This window comes from Rhizopus delemar, genomic scaffold (assembly GCF_000149305.1).
Source record: "Rhizopus delemar RA 99-880 supercont3.1 genomic scaffold, whole genome shotgun sequence".
Taxonomy (NCBI): Eukaryota; Fungi; Mucoromycota; class Mucoromycetes; order Mucorales; family Rhizopodaceae; genus Rhizopus; species Rhizopus delemar.
The window spans coordinates 5,386,640-5,408,775 of record NW_027137827.1 but is presented as its reverse complement, the minus strand read 5'-3'; the positions used below and the strand labels follow the sequence as shown (position 1 = coordinate 5,408,775).

The 22,136-nt window shown below is 34.5% G+C and overlaps 9 protein-coding genes across 9 annotated transcripts; 1 reads left to right on the top strand and 8 right to left on the bottom strand.

Annotated features, from left to right (window-relative positions):
• Positions 1-30: 30 nt before the first annotated feature.
• On the bottom strand, positions 31-2,037 carry RO3G_02098 (uncharacterized protein; the record flags this gene model as incomplete). Its single annotated transcript, XM_067656689.1, has 9 exons — positions 31-111; positions 178-330; positions 383-604; positions 663-862; positions 915-1,119; positions 1,342-1,365; positions 1,514-1,552; positions 1,605-1,865; positions 1,933-2,037. The coding sequence occupies 9 exons, from the start codon at positions 2,035-2,037 to the stop codon at positions 31-33; spliced, it is 1,290 nt and encodes a 429-aa protein (XP_067512790.1).
• A 136-nt stretch (positions 2,038-2,173) lies between these two features.
• On the bottom strand, positions 2,174-4,147 carry RO3G_02097 (dihydroxy-acid dehydratase; the record flags this gene model as incomplete). The annotated part of the gene is made up of 5 exons (XM_067656688.1): positions 2,174-3,264; positions 3,317-3,590; positions 3,646-3,838; positions 3,892-3,952; positions 4,006-4,147. 5 exons carry the CDS (start codon positions 4,145-4,147, stop codon positions 2,174-2,176), a joined length of 1,761 nt encoding a protein of 586 aa, XP_067512789.1.
• Positions 4,148-4,551: 404 nt separating this feature from the next.
• RO3G_02096 (uncharacterized protein) lies at positions 4,552-6,456 on the bottom strand (the record flags this gene model as incomplete). The annotated part of the gene is made up of 8 exons (XM_067656687.1): positions 4,552-5,038; positions 5,101-5,234; positions 5,288-5,448; positions 5,503-5,671; positions 5,722-5,837; positions 6,037-6,067; positions 6,127-6,148; positions 6,218-6,456. The coding sequence occupies 8 exons, from the start codon at positions 6,454-6,456 to the stop codon at positions 4,552-4,554; spliced, it is 1,359 nt and encodes a 452-aa protein (XP_067512788.1).
• Positions 6,457-7,374: 918 nt separating this feature from the next.
• On the bottom strand, positions 7,375-8,974 carry RO3G_02095 (uncharacterized protein; the record flags this gene model as incomplete). The annotated part of the gene is made up of 4 exons (XM_067656686.1): positions 7,375-8,171; positions 8,228-8,428; positions 8,474-8,675; positions 8,738-8,974. 4 exons carry the CDS (start codon positions 8,972-8,974, stop codon positions 7,375-7,377), a joined length of 1,437 nt encoding a protein of 478 aa, XP_067512787.1.
• Positions 8,975-9,733: 759 nt separating this feature from the next.
• On the bottom strand, positions 9,734-10,372 carry RO3G_02094 (uncharacterized protein; the record flags this gene model as incomplete). Its single annotated transcript, XM_067656685.1, has 3 exons — positions 9,734-9,785; positions 9,982-10,242; positions 10,329-10,372. The coding sequence occupies 3 exons, from the start codon at positions 10,370-10,372 to the stop codon at positions 9,734-9,736; spliced, it is 357 nt and encodes a 118-aa protein (XP_067512786.1).
• A 3,236-nt stretch (positions 10,373-13,608) lies between these two features.
• Positions 13,609-14,284, bottom strand: RO3G_02093 (NAD(P)H:quinone oxidoreductase, type IV; the record flags this gene model as incomplete). The annotated part of the gene is made up of 2 exons (XM_067656684.1): positions 13,609-14,111; positions 14,170-14,284. 2 exons carry the CDS (start codon positions 14,282-14,284, stop codon positions 13,609-13,611), a joined length of 618 nt encoding a protein of 205 aa, XP_067512785.1.
• Positions 14,285-14,987: 703 nt separating this feature from the next.
• RO3G_02092 (uncharacterized protein) lies at positions 14,988-15,774 on the bottom strand (the record flags this gene model as incomplete). The annotated part of the gene is made up of 5 exons (XM_067656683.1): positions 14,988-15,142; positions 15,196-15,286; positions 15,336-15,517; positions 15,569-15,648; positions 15,707-15,774. The coding sequence occupies 5 exons, from the start codon at positions 15,772-15,774 to the stop codon at positions 14,988-14,990; spliced, it is 576 nt and encodes a 191-aa protein (XP_067512784.1).
• A 785-nt stretch (positions 15,775-16,559) lies between these two features.
• RO3G_02091 (uncharacterized protein) lies at positions 16,560-17,506 on the bottom strand (the record flags this gene model as incomplete). Its single annotated transcript, XM_067656682.1, has 4 exons — positions 16,560-16,840; positions 16,893-17,168; positions 17,225-17,336; positions 17,396-17,506. 4 exons carry the CDS (start codon positions 17,504-17,506, stop codon positions 16,560-16,562), a joined length of 780 nt encoding a protein of 259 aa, XP_067512783.1.
• Positions 17,507-18,789: 1,283 nt separating this feature from the next.
• Positions 18,790-19,956, top strand: RO3G_02090 (uncharacterized protein; the record flags this gene model as incomplete). The annotated part of the gene is made up of 1 exon (XM_067656681.1): positions 18,790-19,956. The coding sequence occupies one exon, from the start codon at positions 18,790-18,792 to the stop codon at positions 19,954-19,956; it is 1,167 nt and encodes a 388-aa protein (XP_067512782.1).
• Between the last annotated feature and the right edge of the window lie 2,180 nt (positions 19,957-22,136).

The window sequence follows — 22,136 nt, the reverse complement described above, 5'->3', positions numbered from 1 at the left end:
AAAACAAAAAAAAAAAAATAGAGCAGGTTTTTACACAGTAGCCTCACCATCCCCTTTAACGCTATCCATGCTTTCTAGAACAGGCAATATTTTTTCCCAAATAGACATTCCCTATTGTTTAGAGTGTGAATAATAATTAAAGGAAAAGCATACTTTTTTTTTTTTTTTTTCTTTTACCTTTTCATGAAAGGCAATATGGCAATCAGCGTAAGCCAGTAACCCTTGCTTTAATTCCATTATTTTTGTCTTTTGAAACAAGCCAAATTCTTTTACCACTTGACTTGAAAACTTGTTTGATTCATCATTCGCTTGTGTCACTTCCTCTTGAAGCTATAAACAGCATTCATTCCTTAGTGTCTTTTAGTCTTTTTTTTGTACGTACCTCTTTAATTTTGGTTTCCAACCTTGAGAGTTTTTCTCGTCTTGCTTGTTGCATACTTATTCCTCTTACTTCATTTATCTTGTCTGTTACATATTCTGCGATGTTGGCTCGATCATTAAACTTGGGATGTAAAATTCGTTCTTTTTCTAAAGCTGCTTGATCCAAATACCGTGATAATTCTTCAAAATCAAGTTGCTTTTGATCCCTTGCTTTTAATACATCCTTATTTTAATACATGTAAGTTTCTTTCTGCACATTGCACATCATTACTATCACTTACTTTTGCTGCATAACAATAAGCTAATAATTCATGAATTTCATTTAAAAATAATAACTCTTCTTTTTCAGACATTTCGCTCATCACTTTTGAATATGCCTTGCACGTCTCTGCAAATTGATGTAATGTTCGCTTGATGTTTGTTTCTAATGCAGATAAACCTTGTATGCTATTGGCGAAACTGGTATAATCGTTTTGTAAATCTAAAAGTCCGGTATTTTTAAAAAATATCCTACAAAACATATTGACTATTACCTCTCTGTCTTTTGTTGATTCTCATGTATAATCTTTCAATCGTATTCAAATTATCTTCCAATCTATTCACAACCTCTTTCATCTCTTCAAATCTTTCATCGGGTTTTTTTAATCTAGCAAACGCATTGACCAATGTATCCCCTATAGAGCCAATTAATGAAGTAGGCGGAGGAATATGTGTAGATTGGATTCGTTTATCATTTCTCTATAGATCACATTGAGTTGGTAATTTATTTGTGTATAAAATCGCTTACAAAATCATTTGATTCAAGAAATACCCGAGCACTCTGTGCTTTCTGCAATATCGGATGTTTTGATATTCTGTCTAGAAACCACTGCAAACTTTGTGCGATCAAAAGTAAGTCTTATGCAACACTTTGTATATTCTGAAAGTACCTCAATTTTCTTTTTGTAATAAATTCATTACTAAATCTGTCTCCTTTGATGTACTCTATTATAACAAGGTAAGCATGCTATTCAATCAAGCTCTTTCTATTACCTAATCGATGCTTATCTGGTAAAGGCGGAATAATACAAGCTGGAAACTCTAATGTCAACGCAGTATGTAACCAAACAAAGTCTTGAAATCGTCGACGTACATGAATTGGCTGTGTTGGTTTAAACGTTTTTAAAGTAGTCTACAACCATAGTTTAATCATTATTGATATCACGCTTATATATCATTCTTACTTGCGTAGTAACAAGATAAGTAACGTAGGTCCCTTGTGTTGGGTCGTTATGCTTCCTTGGTTCCTCAATAAGAATGGTCATTGGCAAAACCTCCACATTATCATCTTCCTTCTCATGAGAGGTAATAGTAGGTAGCTTACTGTTACTATTACTAGCTAAAGGTGCAGTAGGAGCAGAAAAATGAGGAGAAGCCGGTGGTTCATCTGCGCTCTTACTATCCACATTCAACGAAGATAAAGAAGTTGGGGAAGGAGATAGCAGCTACAAAAAAAAAGATAACAAAAAGTTATAGATTGTTCTCTACTCGGGATTATCTCGCTTGATTTACCCTTTCTTCATTAAATTGCGACAAAGGGTCTTTAATTTCTAGTTGTGGAGTTTGTGTATCCGTGTGTACATCCCATTGAATAATATTCTCAAAGTCATCACTCATTTTATGTAAGGAAAAAGAAGTGAAAAAAGAGAAAAAAAAAAGTCAAAGCAAAGTTAAGGAGTGTATATCTCCTTTTATGGATTAGATTACGTCATTTAAAAAAGAAAGAGAGAGACACGTGTTTTTTTAATCTATTTTACAATTCATCGGTCACTGCACCTTCACTTGCACTCTTGACTGTCATGATATAACGAGCCAATGTACCCTTTGTATACTTGGGTGGAAGAGGAACAAAATTCTTTTTACGTTCAGCAAACTCAGCGTCAGAAATGTCCACATTCATTTCACGCGATTCGGCGTCAATAGTAATAACATCACCATCCTTGACTAAACCAATAGGTCCACCGACTTGAGCTTCAGGGCAGACATGACCAATGATGAAACCATGAGATCCACCAGAGAAACGGCCGTCGGTCAAAAGAGCAACATCTTGACCCAAACCAGCACCCATGATAGCAGAAGAAGGCTTTAACATTTCACGCATACCGGGTCCACCCTTGGGTCCTTCGTTCTTGATAACAATCACTGTCTTTTCACCCTTTTTGAATTCATTGTTTTCGAGAGCAGTAATGAATGCTTCCTCACCGTCAAACACACGTGCTTTACCTGTGAATCGGAGGCCTTCCTTACCCGTGATCTTGCCTACGGAACCCTCAGGAGCCAAGTTACCGTAAAGGATTTGCAAATGACCACTGGGTTTGATAGGGTTTGAAAGAGGACGAATGATGTCTTGCTTATTGGGAAGACCAGGAAGAGAGTGAAGATTTTCTTCAAGAGACTTACCAGTGACGGTCATGACGTTACCGTCTACCAACTTTTCTTGCATGAGGTATTTGAGGATGGCAGGGATACCACCGATAGTGTGAAGGTCTTCCATGACATATTTACCACTGGGCTTTAAGTCGGCCAAGAAGGGAGTTTTGTCACTGGCTGCTTGGAAATCATCCAGAGTTAACTTTACGCCAACACTCTTGGCAATAGCTATCAAGTGAAGAACAACGTTGGTAGATCCACCAAGGGCCATAGTAAGTACCATGGCATTTTCAAAGGCTGCGCGAGTCATGATATCACGAGGTTTGATGTCCTTTTCTAAAAGGTTGCGAATGGCTTGACCAGCATTACGACATTCTTCAAGCTTTTCGGGGTAAGCTGCGGGTGTAGATGAAGAGTAAGGCAAGGTCATACCCATTGCTTCAGCTGCAGAGGCCATTGTGTTAGCAGTGTACACTAAGAAATAGGATTAATACTCTAGTGGTTCTTATACATAATTCACACTTACTTCCACCACAAGCACCAGGACCAGGACAGGCATGGCGAATGATATCATAACGTTTGTTTTCATCAATAGCACCAGATACATATTCACCATAAGATTGGAAAGCAGAGACAAGATCAAGCTTGTCTCCTCCACAACTTCTACCTGGTTGGATAGTACCACCATAAACCATCAAAGAAGGTCTATTTACACGTCCCATTGCCATCAAAACACCAGGCATATTCTTATCACAACCAGGGATAGAAATATTAGCGTCATACCATTGACCGCCCATTACCTATTATGAACAGGTTTATATACAGTTCGTTATTTTCTTTGGAGATCTTTCTTACTGTTTCGACACTATCGGCAATTAAATCTCTTGATTGAAGAGAATAACTCATACCACGCGTACCCATGGATATACCGTCACTAACACCGATTGTGTTAAATCGGTAACCAATAAGACCAGCTTCTTGTACACCTTTCTTAATTTCGCCAGCCAAATCCAAAAGATGCATATTACAAGGATTACCCTCATACCAACTATTTAAAAGCACATTTAATTCAAATAGAAAATGCTTTACAAAACTACTTACACACTAGAAATACCAACTTGTGCTTTATTCATGTCTTCATCAGTTAAACCAGTAGCATATACTGTAAAATTTGTCATTAGAAAAAACATGTTTGATTTGCCTTAAAAAACTTACACATAGCCTGTGAAGCTCCTTGACTCTTGGGTTGAGTGATATTAGCACTGAATTTGTTTAATTTGTTGTCAGAAGCATAGTATCTGAGACCAACAGGAGCAGCTTTTACTGCCGTTCGTTGTCTAACATAGATTAATACCATGCTTAATCTAAACAATACCTTTGAGACTTACAATGTATTTCGAGTAAAAGGATTTGTTCTTGAAAGAAGTTTAGATGCCATTGCAAAAAGAATAAAAAAAAGAGTAGGGGGAAGCGAGAGAAAAAGAAAAGAAGAGAAAAAAAAAAAGAAGCGGTTAAGTTCAAGTGTCAAATTAAATAAAGCATGAGTTTACCCATTCTGACATATTGAAATACAAGCATTTGATTGGTTTAACTGATGTGCATCTTTTTTAAGATCAGGAAGACAGTCATTGGATTGGTTGACTGCTTTAAATTCATAAAGATTCACTGTTACACAATCTTTACGCTTATCTTTGATAAAAAAGATAAATGGACAATTGTACTTTTTTTATTATTATTATTAAGAAATTGACTTGATCTAGCTTATAATTTTGCTTGACCAGTATTGATCTTAGCATAGTCTTCTAAAGTGAAAGGAACATAAGTCCCATTTTTATGCCAATAAACTGGTTCTGACTTTGGTATCTGTGTGAGATCAATGCCTTGATTACGGAAATGAACCTTTTGATGTTTAAAGGTGCCTGTGATTTCCATAGCAGGTATAAACCTGATGAATAATGGAATAGCATATTTAGGTAGTCTTTGATGAAGAAAATGATAAAGATCCTTAAAGTCAATAGTAACTCCTTGTTTCAACACAATTGCAGCCATACCAGCACGACCATCATGGTTAGGCACAAGAGTCCCATACACATTGGCTTCTGCAATCTCAGGATATTCATCCAACACTTGTGCAACTTCGGTTGTAGCTACATTTTCAGATTTCCAACGGAAAGTGTCCCCAAGTCGGTCACTAAAATAGTAAAAGCCATCACTATTCATACTGAGTAAATCACCACTGCGGAAATATCTAAAGAAAAAAAAAATGAGCTCTCCTTTTACTTGTTGGTCATTTGTTTTAAAAACCCTTACAAATCTCCCTTTTGTAAAACATTACTCAAGATCTTCTTCTGTGTAGCTTCCTTATTCTTGTAGTAGCCATCAAATACGACAGTACTTTGTGCTTGTATGCGTACAACTAGCTCACCTTTTTCTTCATAGCCACACTAATGAATGATTAATTCATGAGTGCGCATAGGCATGCCAATCACTTTATTACCTTTATGCAAAGTCCATTTTTATCTCGAATTGGTTCTTCGGTTACAGGGTCAATCTTGATAATTTGTATTTCACTTTGAAGTAAACGAATAAATAGACCACGACTACCCACTGCACCAGCACCTAATTCACTTGTGTTTACATTGATCATACTTGATGGTGCTTTTAAAAAATAAGATTGAGAAGAGAATTTGATTAGTACCTTTTTCTCTTTACCTTCAGTGGCAGAATAGAATTCACAAAAAGTGGGAATATTGAACCTTTCTCGAAATCGCTCCCAAACGTCAGGCCTCATACCGTTACCATAAATCACCTTTACTTGATGGCGCTTTTCTTCAGGACGAGGTGGTTGGCTTAAAAGATATCTGCAAAATTCACCAATATACTAAAATGAAATTATCAATACATACTTTTTTTTTTCGTTTCTTAACTTACAGTAAACACATTTACTTTATAGTTGACACAATCCTTCCAAAATCTACTAGCCGAAAATTTACGACCTAACACAAATGTGCCACCAGCATGCAAAGTAGAACTGAAGCTGACTAACACTATAAACAAAGATCATCAGTATAAGGTCATATACATATAAATATCGACCGTACGTCCTGAGCTATGATACATAGGCAGCACACAGTAAACCCTACTATCCTTTTTTATTCCAGCAGTTTTTCCCAAAAAAGCCATGCTACCTAAAAGATAAAGAAATGAGTATAGATTAAAGCAAATTAAGTATGGATGTTAACTTACCATACACGCGGAGATGCTGAACAATTGCAGCCTGTTAAAAAACAAGATGGTTATTTATACTAGAAACATGCTTTATAATATGCTTTATACTTTAGGTAAGCCAGTTGTTCCACTACAAATAGAACAAATAGTCTTGTCAGAAAAACACACAAACTTTTTATTTTAGACCCTTTTTACTTACCTTGTGTAAATTAAGTAAGCGGGTTCAGTAAAAGACACTCCTTTAATAAACTCTTCGCTTGTATCCTCATCGGAATAGTTGACCAAGATACTTGGATTGAGTGTTAATCCAAAAGGCAAAGGACTCAGCTCAGATTCTTCAGTATGCTCACCGTAAGCAACTACATCGATACCAAGCTTTTGATATTCATCTAAATTGACTACAACCTGTCTCTCATAGACTGGGTCAAAGATAAACATTTTACAGTATGCCACTTTAATACAATGTAGCAAGGAATGATCGGTTAAATTGGTATTGACCAGTGAAGGTATCCCGCCAATTTTACTAATTGCCAGCAGTAATATGATGAATGTAGGATGATTTTGATGCATCATACATACGACATCTATTGAGAACAATCAATGCTTGTACTACGTATCATTACATAAAAAATAGTAAAAATGATCTTCTCTTTTTCCTTACCCCCTTTTTTTATATTTTGTGCTAATAGCCAGTGTGCCTAAACAACAATACTGGTAAGATATAAATGATGAAACAGGTTATTCTGTTACTACTTTACTAATCTATTTGAAGCTAATTGTAGGTTATGATTAAAAAAACGCGAATGGATGAGGAACGTGTAACAAGCATATAATGTTTAAGGGTAATTTACCTTTTTCAATGTGATGAAAAGTGTATTCTTTTCCCTCAAAGATGACGAATATATCATTAGGGAATTGCTTTGCTTTTTCCTTGAATCTATAGTAACTGTGAACCTGTCCTTGGGACTCCAATTTTCGAAGTCTGTGCGATTGATATTGAGAATGGATAGATTGTGACATGTACAACTTACCCTAATTGAGCAGACAAAGCATTCTTCACTTTCTTAAGGTCACTACTCAAAAGGCACTTGGCATCCAAGTACATTGCACCGAGCAAACCACCTAAACCAGCTGCTGCTACAGAAAAAATATCTTCAAAGACGATGATTAAAAATAAGAAGCTTTTTTTTTAAAAAAAAAAAAGTCTTTTATTCTTTGTCTTACCAGGACTCATTTGGTTTTAGAAATCAGAAAAAAAGAAGGAAATGAAATAATGTAAAACAACTTTTTATTTTATATAAAAAAAGGAGTCGGAAATAAGATTCTGCGTAAATACTATGATTACATATTTGGTATTTACTGACATAAAAGCATAGTTATTTTATTTGTTTCTGTCTTGGTTGACTTTTGTTGATTATAATTGTTATTTATCCATTCTTTCATTTGTTTTAAAAGCTGACGGTGTCGGTAACGACGACGGCTTAACAGGTAAATTTCAGACTCTTTTGAGGGACTTTTCGGTTGTTCGTCAAGTGAAAGTCCGGACAGATCAGTTTCAACAAGTTTTCTTACTTCGTTTGTTTGTTTACATTCGGTTTCGTTGGATATTGTTTTCTTTTCGACTGTCTTAATTTCGGATGGGGATGGAGTAGCCATGTCTTTATTTTTTTCATCTAAAGCCTTCGTAGTTTCAGAGAAGGCATTGCTCTTACTGTTTGCATTGGTAAGATTTGTTGCTGTTCGAAGCTCTGGATGAAAATCTTGCATAGAGATATCAGGTATGGTCATATAATGCTGACGTTGTCCTATGAGACCAATATGATTATTTTGATAGTTGACTAAAGGTGGCCCCGATGAATAAAGTTCATGAGTGCTTTGACTGGGTACAACTATAGGCTGTGAGCGGATATATATGTCATTTTCAGGGTACATTTGGGATGGGACGATAGGGCATGGTACTGAAGAAGGATTCATAAGTGGTTCCGTAATTGGTTGCTGTGAGGGTATTTGCTGAAGACTGTTGTATAAACTAGTTAACCAGACATTCATATCTGTCAATTGCTGTTCGTTGCTGATGTTGAAATTGAAGTCTGACTGAGTAATGGTTCCTGCATCAATTAAAGCTTGTACTTGATCAAGTCTGTTGGCAATGTCTAAATATGGAAATGAGTAACACGATTAGCATTTAGTTTGTTTTTAGAGAGCTAACCTGGACTATAAATTGGTCTATTGTTTGCTTCCATAGGAAAGAAAAGATCATGCAAAACACATTCAGGAGAAGTATAGGTATTATTGTCTATTGCTTGGGGCATCATATTGGGAGTATGAAAGTTGTTGTACATAGTCTTTTTATCTACTTTACTACTGGAAGATGATGCGCCAGTATATAGATAGTTTTCAGTTTGCATATCTAAGTAATAGTTAGGTAAGTATATTTAATATTATTTTAACATACCTTCAGAGTATATGCTTTGTGGAGGTGAAATAGGATGGGATGCATTTTCTTCTGGCAAAATTGGTGACATGTCTTTATTCAATCGATCTGGTGGTGTCAAAGGATTGTGATGTTGAGATCGAAATTGAGAGACACGTTGTTCATTATGAATCTTTTCATGTTTCTTCAGATCTTGAGGTCGCTTGAATAATTTACTGCAATACTAGACCAAAAAAAAAGGCAATGTTAGTCAGTGATTTAAAATATTTTGCAATGTGAGTGTACCTGACACTTGTGAGGCTTTAAAGGAACATGAACTCGAAGGTGGCTTGTGATATGATCTCTCTTGATGACTGTCACATCACATTTTTCCCAATGACAGGTAAGGCATAAGTTTCCTGTTGATTTTCTACCGACGTGATCATTGGTTAAATGGAAATAAAGTAGCTCTGGATCATCAAAAATAGAGTAACAATTAGCCCATTTACACAAGTGACTGTCCATAACCATGGGTGATTGCATATTCCACCCTTCAAGAAAAGAAAAGAATAATGAAAAAGGAGAAAGTATTTAAAGCAAATAGAAAATATATAAATAAAATAGAGATGAAAGAACAATTACTGTATGAAATAATTCACCCAAATAAGGAATTTCTTGGCATTACTAAATTTAACTATGACAGAGAGACCTGAGTTGCATTTATGATTTTCAATCGTTGAAACCAGATCGCCTAAAAGGGACTTTCTTTTTTTTTAATTTGATTCAATAAGCAAAATTATCAACCTTCATTTGTTTCATGATAAGCGCGAAAATATTTGACAGGTTTTGTACTCTATGAAAATCAGCTATGGTCAGTGCGCGCTAAAGGAATCGCCCTAGTGGTATGATTCATAAATCGTGTTTTTTTTTTCTTCAGTCGTAAGCTAATATTTAAAGCACTTATGTGTCACTCATTAATAAGAATAATTTATCAAAAGGGGCTCATCATTACTACATGGGCTCATCATTAATACATGGGCTTTAACACACTATCTGGTCTTGGCTAGATCTATTTAATAACTTTATTATCTCCTCAAGCAATTTTATGCCAAGGTCATAGTTTGTCATCTACTTATCCCGAGAACTTAAAAAAGAAGGAGGCTGAAGCTTGCTTATTAAATGCAGCACATTCTATAATATGAAAATTAATTTAAAGGTTGCACGTTGTTCAATTATATGTATTTCTCTATTAAAAGTAAAAAAGAACATTGTCGAATTGTTTTCGTTTTTATTTTACTGTTATTATAAAGATGCATAGTAAAATTTATTTCTAAGGCCAGCGATGTTAAACATTCTAGGAATATAACACAGCAACGTGCCTCTGCATGAATACATCGGACCTTGGTTGACTGTGAGCATTCATACAAAAGTTGGGTTATTTAAACAAATGAAAACAAAGATTGAATTGTATTCAATGTGTTTACACCAAACGCGTTTTAAATGATTATAAAAACAAGTAAGTTTGGATGAGCTCTACTTGGACAATTTACCTAAAAGCAATTCTTTGAGTAGGAGATTGGTTAATAACGTTTGTAATCCGATGATCAAACCTGTTGTTTGTAACAATGTTTCCAGAAATAGGACAAGTTTTTAATTGCCGTATTTGCAAATCTTTACTACTCTTTTTAAGATCTCCGAAATCAACTAGTACATTAAACAATGAACGATTAAATGTGCTCTTTTTTAATATGATTCCTTTATAACCTAAATACAAAAAGACATTGTTTACAATTTTATTAGATGCGATTTCCCTAATAAATCAATTCGTCATAAAGTATTGAATAGATTGAGATCAATTAATGGCCAAGATAAACAGAAAAAGTTGTTAATTATTTACCGGACGTGGCTGCTGAGAACAAGGACCAATAAAGTCTCAGCCATAATTGATGTTAAAGATCACTCTTGCTCTTTATTTTAAAGATCCCAAGTATTCTTTTATGCAATAAAAAAAAGCTTCACTCGATTAAAATAATCAACAGATAAATAGTAATCAATAAAGAAAATTCTTCTTTTTTATAATACCACAGTAACAGAAACAAAGGATTGTAAATTTGAAGTGATCTCAATTCGCAGGAACAAAAGCTGACTTTGCAAAAAGATCAAAGACAGAATAAGATCAAGAGAAAAACGTCAGACATATTACCACATTTTTCATCTAAAAATACATGAAGTTCAAACAGATTCAATTATTCACATTAAAGGTTTTCATTCTTATTCTAGAATGCTTAAACTGTTTAAGGAAAAAAAATGAAGGATGCAAAATAGTAAATTTCTGAATAAGCTTTTATTTAAAAAATAGAGTAATGTATTGTTAAATCAATTCATTAATATGTTCATTAGAGTTGATCATGATTGCGATGGGTTATCTGTAGTCTATTTTATAAGAATACTTGGAGAGTGATTGAAAATGAGAATATGGTTGGCAGCCAATTAATCGTGAGAAATCAGAGGGTCTCATTTTGAATATCAACCCATTAAATTACACACTTAGATTGCAAATTATGTATGCTCAAGTAAACTAACATATCTATAACTATTGTACCCTAATCATGGTTTTCTTATACATAGTTAAAGCATAATTCATATCAGCCCTTTATTATAACAATAGTAGATATTTTACTTTATTGATACAGTTGAGACGTTTATAGCTCAAATATGCCTTTTACTTTTTTAAATCTCATTTCTATAGAAAAGTTTTTTCTCAATGTTCTTGGCAGTTTTTATATTGGCACCATGTAATATTGAAAAGGTTCGTGTAGTTCTCTTTTCTCCTTTTGGTAACAAATCAAGCAGCAAAATGAACGAATTTAATATTAGTGACATTAATTACACTCCTCGTAGGTAAATTTCTTACCATAAAAAGATGGTTCATCTTCAGTTTGATTGTAAACCTTTATTCTTGTTTTGACAACAGAGCATAGTTGATAAACAATCTAATTGATGTCGTAATGTAACCTCCAGTGGGTTAAAAAAAAGTCGCGGCTGGTAGTGATCTTTTAGTTAAAAAGATAACAATTGACTGCAGTCAGATGGAGGTATCCGCTATTCATAAAGTATTTGGTAATTCAATATGTTATCGTGTCATTGGGATATGAAGAGAGTATAGGAAAGTCGCAAAAGATTGGATAACAAAGTTATTACTTCTACAATGCAGAATGTAAAATCATGTGCTATAACCAGAGTCATTTTAAATGCTATGATTATGTTGTCAACCTTGGCTCCTTTGAGGCTAAATTCCAGAAAAAAAAAACCCTCCTTTTGTCTTCTTATTATTGTGAACCAAAGACAAGTGTGGGTTCATTCATAGAGAAAACATGCGTCTTTGTTACTAATAGCTCTATTGAGCCATATCGTAATCAATTAAGACTGGTACTCTTTTCTGACTTAGCTATCAGTTACACTGTTACTTGTCAGAATAATTGATTTTCTGGCTATTTCACTCAACTCGGTCCTTAATAGATAAAACCAAATATTCATAACTTAGTTTCTCCGTAGCCGCATAAAAATGGGGGGGCATTCAAAGACGTTCTAATTGCATCCAAGCCTTGTTTCCGCTTTGTTTCTGGATATTGCTGCCGACCTGGTACATTTCTCTCCTTTTATTATTTGCCTGTGTACTGAGATATTTGCAAATAATAAATTTGAGAATTAAAAGGGAAATAGTGCTTGAAAAACTAATGAATGAGTCTCTATGTAACTTCTTTATTAGATTCCAAGACGAGAGAGAGAACCCATTTAATCAAACTAAGCCTTTATACAGGAAATGAAATTATTCAGGGACTGAAATGAGTTCAAGATCAATTGTAGTATTGAACTTGAACAATATAAATATTGTATATGGTTAATATTATAAATAAGTTTTAGGAAATATGTAATCAATAATATAATGTATTCGGCACTTGTTATTTCTTATATAAGGCTTGAGTAATTTCATACGAATAATAAGTGTTTAATGTGGTAAATACGACATGTACAAATCCCATTGCCACAACAGATTTCTTTTTTCCACTTCCCGTCCTCATCTTCCTTGTGTATTGTCCACATGAAATGCATGATGGTATAGACTGTGGACCTTTGACACATGTCAATATCGTCACCTTTATTCCAAAGCTCTTCCACTTCCTGCCTTCTCTCCACTGTTAAGTGTTGCTTCAAGTTTTTCTATCAAATGACTGCACAACCTCCTGGGCGTACTATTTGGTTTCGCTTGTTATACCGACGCCAAACAGTTTGACAGTTTCTTCATCGGTTCTTGCCTGATGGGCTTTCTCTACTTTGTCCTGTCAGCTCCGCATTTGAGGCATCTGTTGAGCATCTCTTATTTATGTGCGAACCCAAACTTGCAGTGTGTAAAAGCATCCTCCTCAGGTTTTCCAATCGCACTGTCTCTCCGTCCATCATCTCAAAGACCTTTAAGCTCCGTTTTCCTCCTCCACTTGAGCTGTTTCAATGTCCTCCTGTGGTGTTTGACAACATTTTTCTTGCCCTTTGACACGCTTACTAGTAGCAGGTCTATGATCCCTCTCACTTTTCATTTTTATCTATATTTTTCGCTGTCTCCAAATGAATCGCGACCCTATATGCCGAGCTTTCTCTGTCTCTTGTGTAGAACTTTCCTCTTTATTTACTATTACAGTTATAATTCAATAAAAGTATTTCATCGACCATTCATTGTGACGCTCCATACTTTTAAATAAAAATTGAATTTAAGCCTTTTATCCGGAAAAAAAAAGATGTTCCAACTCGGTTGCGTCGTGATTTGAAGTTTATCAGGTTTTCTGGTCCTTTTGTGGTGAGAACATATTTTTTACTGCTTTTAGTATAATGTACTTCTATTCATCAACAATACCATTTGACCTACTCATCATATAATTATTCTAACTGTTACTTTTGGACTATATAGCACTACTCAACGAAAACATAAGCAATACACAAGGAAAATGACATAATAAAGCCAGAAAGGCTAAATGTTACGTCACAGTCCAAATATAGAAATAGATCCGCGTGCACGTAAAAAACGAGGCATTTCACCTAGTCAATCCTGACAATATTCTTTTACGAAAAGCATGAAATAAATTATTTATTTTTGAAAAAGGACATTATGTGATGGTATTAATTTAAGCAGAGTTCTTGCCCTTGAGATAAGTGGAGACGATCTTACCAAAGTTTTCACCTTGAGTTTGAGCAATTTCACGCTCCTTTTGAGAGACTTGTCTGCTACCGTCACCATTGGCAACAGTACCAGCACCATAGGCGGAACCACCAACAACTTCAGAGTTATCAAACAAGTGAGGGTTGGCAAAACCAAGAGGGACGTAAATCATACCGTGGTGAGCAAAGTAAGTGATTGTGGTAAAAGCAGTGGTTTCTTGACCACCGTGTTGAGAAGCTGTGGAGAAGAAAGTACCGGCAAATTTACCAGCCAAGGCACCAGAGGCCCAAAGGCCACCAGTGGCATCCAAGAAGGACTTGATTTGAGCGGGCATGGAACCGAAACGAGTGGGAATACCAAACAAGAAACCGTCGGCTTCCTTTAAGTCATCAACAGTGATAACAGGTACATCGGGCTTGGGGGGAGCATGCATCTTGGTCAAGATTTCTTCAGAAAGAGTTTCGGGAACTAATTCAATCATTATTAGCCTATTACTCCTTTTATGCACTACAATTTTTTTTTTTACCTTGGAAGATCTTGGCTTCAGCACCAGAAGCTTCAAGGCCCTTTTGGACCTCTTGAGCAAGAGTGTAGACGTGGTTATAGAGAGAGTAGATGATGATATAAACCTTAGGAGCCATTTGTATATAATTGATAGATGATTATAAATAAAAATGAAAATAAAGACTTTGTATTTATATAATTTTATTATTAAAACAAACTCAGTCAAACAGGGTTCTGATTACAAAGAATTACAAATGAAATGTCAAATTTGTGGCTTTCAAAATAAGGTTTTCTGAGTAGCTGCCCAACCAAGTAAATTTCCATTTTAGGTAAAACAGACTGAGTAATTTATTAAAAATCGGCTGTTTTTTATACAGTAAAAAAAAATTGGGTTTTGATCTATTGTGAATACAATAACAAGTTAATTTATAAGCCATCCGGAGGATATGAATCTATCTTTTGATGATGTCTTTCTGGATATAAAAGTCTAGAAAAAAAAGTCCAAAGTTATTAAAAGCAAGGCTCAAAGGCCTCTTTCTTATTTCATAGTCTTACTTTTGGTTTACAAGATGTACTGGACATATATCCAATACCCTACATCAAAGAAATTAAATTTGCTATCCAAACAAATCATTTCTGTTTTTATTACCATGTCATCTGTTGTATGTCCATACCAAAATTCTAGTCCTATTTTCATTTTATACAAGTGTGAGAAACCATGTTTTTGATAGAGAGAAAGAGCATTTACTAGTTTTATCATTTGAAGTATGAGTTTTTAATGTAATGATGCCTACAGATTTGGTGTCATATATGTTTAGCAGCGGTGAATCTAGGTTTTAACTAGATGAGTACGATATCATTCTGCGCCTGAAAATGAATACCCAAAAAGTCCTTTGTTAAAGTGTTGGCTAGTGCTGATTGGACATCATCTTCATTTTGAAGTCGTGTTGCGCATTTATATGTGAGCATTGTTCTCATAATTTGCTCCCCTGTGCCTGAAATGAATGTTTTAGTCTTTGTAACTTTTAAAGTAATAAAATGGCTTTACCTGTTGTACTGCAGGCAACACCAGGTACATCTCCTTTCTCATTTTGTGCCCAACAACCACATCCGTACATGGCAGCCTTTTTCAATAAAAGCTTAAGTGATCAGGGATACCCCGTGCACAATGCAAAAAACTTCATTTACCTCACCAACTCGACCAGGTGCTTTTAATGATATGCCACCACTGCTGACTCCTGATGCCATGTTTCCAAAGCGATCTATGCATATAGCACCTACTGTATCATGACCTAAATCCAGTTGGTTATTTTGCTCTTGGTATTCCACCAGTCTACTTATATGATCTATGTATGTTTTGAATGAACTTTCTAACAATAAGGGGTTAATATCACATTTTTATTATATAACAATTTTTTTACGCTCTATCAATGATTCATCTTCTACGACAGGATAACCTCGAGTCTTTGTCCATTCTTTTGCTCCCTGTCCGACAAGCAGCCTGATTGTGTATAACAGGTGAGATCACAGCGAAAGTATATTAATTTTTTTTTCTTTACATAGGAGGTATTCTTCCTAAAGAGAGTAAACCGTTCATGCCTTCCTGTACCATCTGTTTTGCTGTCATAATTGGATTTTTGACCCCACTTACTGCCCCGACAGCTCCAAACGTGCCCGTTTTCCCTTCCATCAACCCCGCGTCACATTCTACTGTACCCCTTAATGTCAGACTAGAACCATAGCCAGCATTTGTCAGTGGTTCATCCTAAAATGATATATACAGCGAATTTAATTTGATTTATTGTTATGCTTCTGTTCTCCTCACTTCTAAAATCTGTATAGCTTTTGCAACTGCTTCTATAGCTGAACCGTCTATACGCTTTAATACTTCCATACCAGCTTTACATGCTCTAATTAATAAAGAGAAAGAGCATGTTATTCATAAAAAATACTCATGTCAACTACTATCAAATGCACATACTTTGCACATATCGCTTTGTATTTTGGCTCTTTTATTTTTAAAAGAATACCTTTTTGGTAATTTATTGTTAATTGTCAATACTGTGGAATAAGAAGAGGATATATATCAAATAAAATAATACCTGCTCCAATGTGAACTGCAATGAAAACTGAATCTGACATAATTTTCAAGCAAACTGACAAAATGGTCTCGTCAAGATTGAGTATTGAAGAAATAGGTGTGACTTTGGAATTATGTCTTGTTCAGTATGTACGTAGCACGGTTAAAATGGAGAAAGAAAAAGCCGTTTGTTTATAAAGAGCACATAGTTAGTTTTTATTTTAATAAAAAAGTAAGAGTAATAAATATAATAAGTAGTTGTACGGAAAAATGATTAAAAAGTGATTTACAATATGCTTTCTAAAGTGATAGCTAGAACTGCCTGCATTGATTTACATACAGAAGCATTTGGATTCCTTCTTATCCTCTTTCTTGGCCTTTAATGAGCTTGTCTTTTTCTCTGTTTGAGGGGGTTTTTGGCTTACAGGTACATCAGCACTATGGTCGACATCCTTTGCAGCGGGAACAGAAGGACTGGCTTCCTTTGTTTTTGCACTGTCAACGATTTCAAGACCACGGTGATATGCAACAAGGAGCTTGGCAAAGTTTTCACCTTGCGTCTTGGCGATATCCAACTCTTTATCGGTAGGTAAGCGTGAGCCATCACCGTTTGCTACAAAGAAGCTTAAGTTCAAAAGATTCATGTTACTTTCTTTTTGTCTTACCAACTGTTCCTGCACCATAAGCTGAGCCACCAACAACTTCAGAGTTATCAAACAAGTGAGCGTTAGCGAAACCTAAAGGAACATAGTTGAGGCCATGATGAGCAAAGTAAGTCAATAAGGTATAGGCAGTAGTTTCTTGACCACCGTGTTGAGAAGCTGTGGAGAAGAAGGTGCCTACAAACTTTCCAGACAAGGCACCAGAGGCCCAAAGTCCGCCAGTGGCATCCAAGAAGGACTTCATTTGAGCGGGCAATGTACCAAAACGAGTTGGGATACCTAAAAAAGAACATGTCAATAAAAAGTTTTATCAATGCCAATCAGGCTCTCTTTACCAAACAAGAAGGCATCAGCCTTTGTAAGATCATCAACAGTAATTACTGGGATGTCAGGCTTTGGTGGAGCATGCATCTTTTCTAAAATGTCATCACTTAAAGTCTCGGGTACCTATTATCATTTTATATAAACGCGATTGATCTTCCCCTTTTTTATAAAATATATTTTACTTGAAACAATTTAGCAGTAACGCCTTGAGCTTCTAAACCTTTTTGGACATTTTGGGCAAGTGTATAGACGTGATGATAGAGTGAATAAATAATAATGTAAACAGTAGGCATTTTGATAACAAGAAGACAAAGTAAAGAAAGTATTCGAAGAAAAAAAAAAAAAAAAAAAAAAACAAGCTTTTTAAATACCGTATTAGAAATCAAACAAAATTTTATTGGCCCAAGAGCATTACTTATGTAAATTATTACAAACGATGATTATCAAGATCAAACTATATGAAAAGAGTGTCAATTAATAAGAGACCCTTATTATCAAATCAATTACGTAATAAAAACCTCTGTTCTTTTTAATATCTCAAAGTAAGGCAAAATGCTTATTTTTCTATTTCATCCATGAGTCAGCGATTACAAATTCATTATAACTCCGATTTATTGATGCCTTGATTACCTAATTTGTAGTTTTTTTTTTTTTTTTCTTTGTAGATTGGATCTGACCACATTTCAGCCCAATCAAATTACAAGTTTATGAATAGTAATAATTTATAGTGAATAGCAATAAACTAGATCAGAATTCTATTTGCCTTTATAAAGAGAGGGAAACTATAGATAGATGATTTAGAGAATATGAAATGAATAAAGGATAAAATTGAATTAATATATTAGATATATCATTAGATATTTTATATACATTCATTCATGTTTTAAATTAGGAAAATTTGTATTCTTTTTTATTGTTTAATAATAATAATCTGGGCTATTGTGTTGTATTTATCGAATGTTGTATAATAGAAATAGCTGCATTTTATTATAAAAATGATATCATTTGAATATCCAACTCTAAAAAATAATATATTACAAGTCATGATGAATAATAAAAGAGTCAAATAGTCGTTCAAGACTTAAATTTTATTTTTTATTTTTTATAAAATCCCACAAGATTTCCAATATAAATAAAGGTGGGATTATATTTCTTGGTTTCCACGTGTAGAAATAAATTTCAGGGACAAGAGACAATCTTGAAGAAAATCATCATATGTTTAAACGCTTATTGTACACTTTTTTATTTAAAAAATATTATCAATTGGATCTGACTATAACAAAAAATTGTATGATTGATCAAGTACAGTGTTGGAAGAGGTATGATGCATACTATAATGTTCATCATGTATACATGCATGCACTTTAGCGTCAATAGAACTGTAAATGCTTACTTGTACAAAAAAAGTAAAGTTGGTTGTTTCACAAAGTATAAAAAAGATTTAAAATGATTTTTCACTCTTTTCTACATTTTTTTTTTTTTTGCTAGTATTTTTTTTATTTTTATTTCTAAAAAAAACAAGCAAGATTTTCAATCGCACCTAACAAAAAAGAAAGAAAATCCTCTATCAAAATAGATGTTTCAGTCATCTTCAAACAGACATGAACAGTATTTAATTCGTTCTGCAAATAACTCAAAATATACACTTCACAAAAAGCAATCTTCACTCGAATCTAAATTATCATCTGGGGCTGATAGTGGGTATAATTCTTCATTTTCAACCACCAGTCAATCTATCATTTCATCACCAATCAGTACAGTAATCGATCATGGAGAGAATAAAAAGACTCAAATTATAAACAAGAAGAAAGGATACCAACAATCACCTCGACAACCCGATTTTGTTTATTCTTGTCCTAGACCCTTAGCCTTTCCATTTCATAATGATGATCACTTCTTGCCCGTTGCAGAGGCTGATCCTCGCGACATTGCTAGAGTAACGCCATCTTCATTTAATAGATCATTTTCTAGTCAATCAAATACCAGCGTACATCACGATGGAGATTCTTCTTACAGCAAACAATCATCCATCTTGGGTTCAATACAACAAGGAACAGTTCGTTCAATAAGATCCATCTTTCAATTACCAAATTCTACAACTAGCATCAGCCAGCATACACAATCAACAGCTTATTCATCTAAACAATCTCAATCTCTCGAAAGGCTCGAAATTAAAAAGGGTACTGTTCAATCTCTTAAAGAGTTGTTCACCAGACGACATCAACAGCAGACTGTACCAAAGTTTGTGTCACCTATGAATCATGGACAGACTGACAACAAGACCACCAATGGTAATCCTTGTCCTCAGAATAAACAAAGTCGTACAAATGCATCAAATAGCGTAAGCACTAAAAAGTCTTTTTCTTCTCGTGCTTCAGAATTTGCCAGTCGAGCATTTAGGAAAAAATCAGCATCATCCGATACCAAACAATCACCTCCCAAATCACCTCATATTCCATCTACTTTAGCAAAGCCCTTACCCAAGCAACCCTCTCTGTCCCTTCTACCAGAACAACCGAGAAAAATAAAGTCGGAAATAAAAAAATTATCAGCTCGTGTGATACTCTCCTTACGCCCATCAAAAGATAACAGTGGCCAAACATCAAGCAGAAAAGATGACAAGAAGAACCCGGTTGTGTCTTCAAAAGCATTACCAAATGAAACTTCCAAAGTAACTAAATTATGGAAAAGCTTCAGGAGCCTGATGACAGGCAAAAAATCATCTCGAGTAGGTGTATTGTAAACAAAACGTCTATGCTTCCCCTCCCCCTTCCTTCCTCCCTTTCATCCCCTTTGTTTTAATTATGTCCTTTTTATGCCCAATTTATAAAAACATTTTTGTATATTTACTATTAAAGGGAAAAAAATGTTGTAATATATGTTCATCCACTATTCTCTATTGACCCATAGATACCTTGGCGCAAAAACATTGTGCTTTGTGTTCCGTCAAGGCGTTTGTGTTTGATTGATTGTGTGTTTTTTTTTTTAAGAAACAGGGAGCTTGTTCCATAAAAGGCATCTCAATAAACCTTACTATCTTTCTGTAATATAAATAACCGTAAACAAAAAATATTGTGGGGATAAGATAAATCATACAATTTGGACTAGATATAAACTGAAGTAATAGTTAATACTAATGCAGTGGTAAAATAAAGAACTTTCCATTGTATTTCGTCAATAAGTTTTCTCGTTACGTTTATATTACGACATGCTCAGAGGTGATGTTTTTTAAGCGTTTTTTGTAAACAAGTACCCTGCTGCCAATGTCTTTGCCTCTAAATTGAATTCATTGGTTGTTAATAATTACTGACATTAATGAAATAGTAGCAAAAGTACACGGTTGAGATTGTTATTTCTTTGATAACCATGTCTTCATTGCAACCTGTAAAGCATTATGTCTGGAATTTTGTATAATGATACAAAATCCACTACTAAATATTTATAAAAGAAGCAGATTTATACTTCCTGATTGAAGTACCATCCTCCACAAATGCAAGAAAGGCCATTATAAAATAAAGTTTAAAACATACAACACCAGCCCTCTCTTTCTCCTTTTCTTGGAAGAAGCAGAAAGAGAGAGAGTGTGTGTGAGATGTTTTTTCCAATGCTCATACCAACTTACTCATATCAAAGTACGAATATAAAGTTGAATTCAAAATACTGATATGCTCTTACACGTGCCAGTTTGTTAGTAGGATGACTACAGTAAGTAGATTTACCTTGTTTTGATATTCAAAGCTAAATAATACTTATAATCATATTTAAAATACTGTACTTTATCATCAAAGGTTTGATACGCAGCACAGACAAACACATTAGATGCATGCATCGAGAGACTTTTTGTCATTTTTTATGAGACCATGCATGTAAATTTCTCGACTCCACTATAATCGATTTTATGCTGAGTAAGTACTATTGCTCTCTATCCAAAAAAGCAGCAAACGGGATAAAAAAAAAGGTACTGAAATAGACCTATTAAGAATCAGACGGAGACGTACAGTACTTTGTTTTAATAAAAAAAAAAGTTGATGTGCAAACAACGTCTAGCAGGCTCTTTAGTCTTGATTTCTGCAGGCTTTGCGGAAGTTTTTCATAAATCATACATATCTTTGTTTGCTTATGCAAATTATCTTGATTTTATATCAAGATATTTGCAAGCATAGTTAAATTGCATTAAACTTTGGAAAAATACAAAACACAGGCATGGTTATAGTTTATTGCTTTGGGTTCAATACAGTTGATATTAGCTTTTTTTTCATTGTCAGTAATACCCAGTATCTTCCTAAACACTACAAGTGATATCTGGTACAACACATAGAAGGAAGAATAGATAAAAAAAGTCCAAGGTAAGCATAATTATCTCTGAAACTGAAACGATAAAAGTTAATTTTTCTCTACATTGAAAGACATATCGTCTTTGGCCCTTTTGTAAATACATGAAGATGGTTATATAAATTTAATGAAAGCGATATACTCGAGACATACAGTTTGAAAATAATTCTTTTATCCAGAGTTCTTTATAGCATAATGCGACTCGTAGGCTGAAATAGAAGTGAGGGGCATATGAGAAAGAAATTATTTTTAAAGATCCGACAAAACAAGTTTGAACCAAATGTTCAAAGTCAGGCACAACAAAGCAAGCATCGATCGTCCTCCTAGCTCTTTCTCCAAAAACGTAAAGTAAGTTAACGCATGCAGAATGAGGTTAAGGATGGATGATGACACAAAAGGAATGGGAATAGATCCTAATGTACTAAATGGATGGATGAAAAAAAAAGTAGATTGGATGGATAACTTAGTTCATTTTTAAGCGCGTCAATTAGTTTTGCGTTTTGTAATGTCTAATTTTAGAATTTATAGCAAAAAGTATAGTTGACGCTACACATTTTCTTCTCTTTCATCCTTCCCTTCTGTTCCCTCATT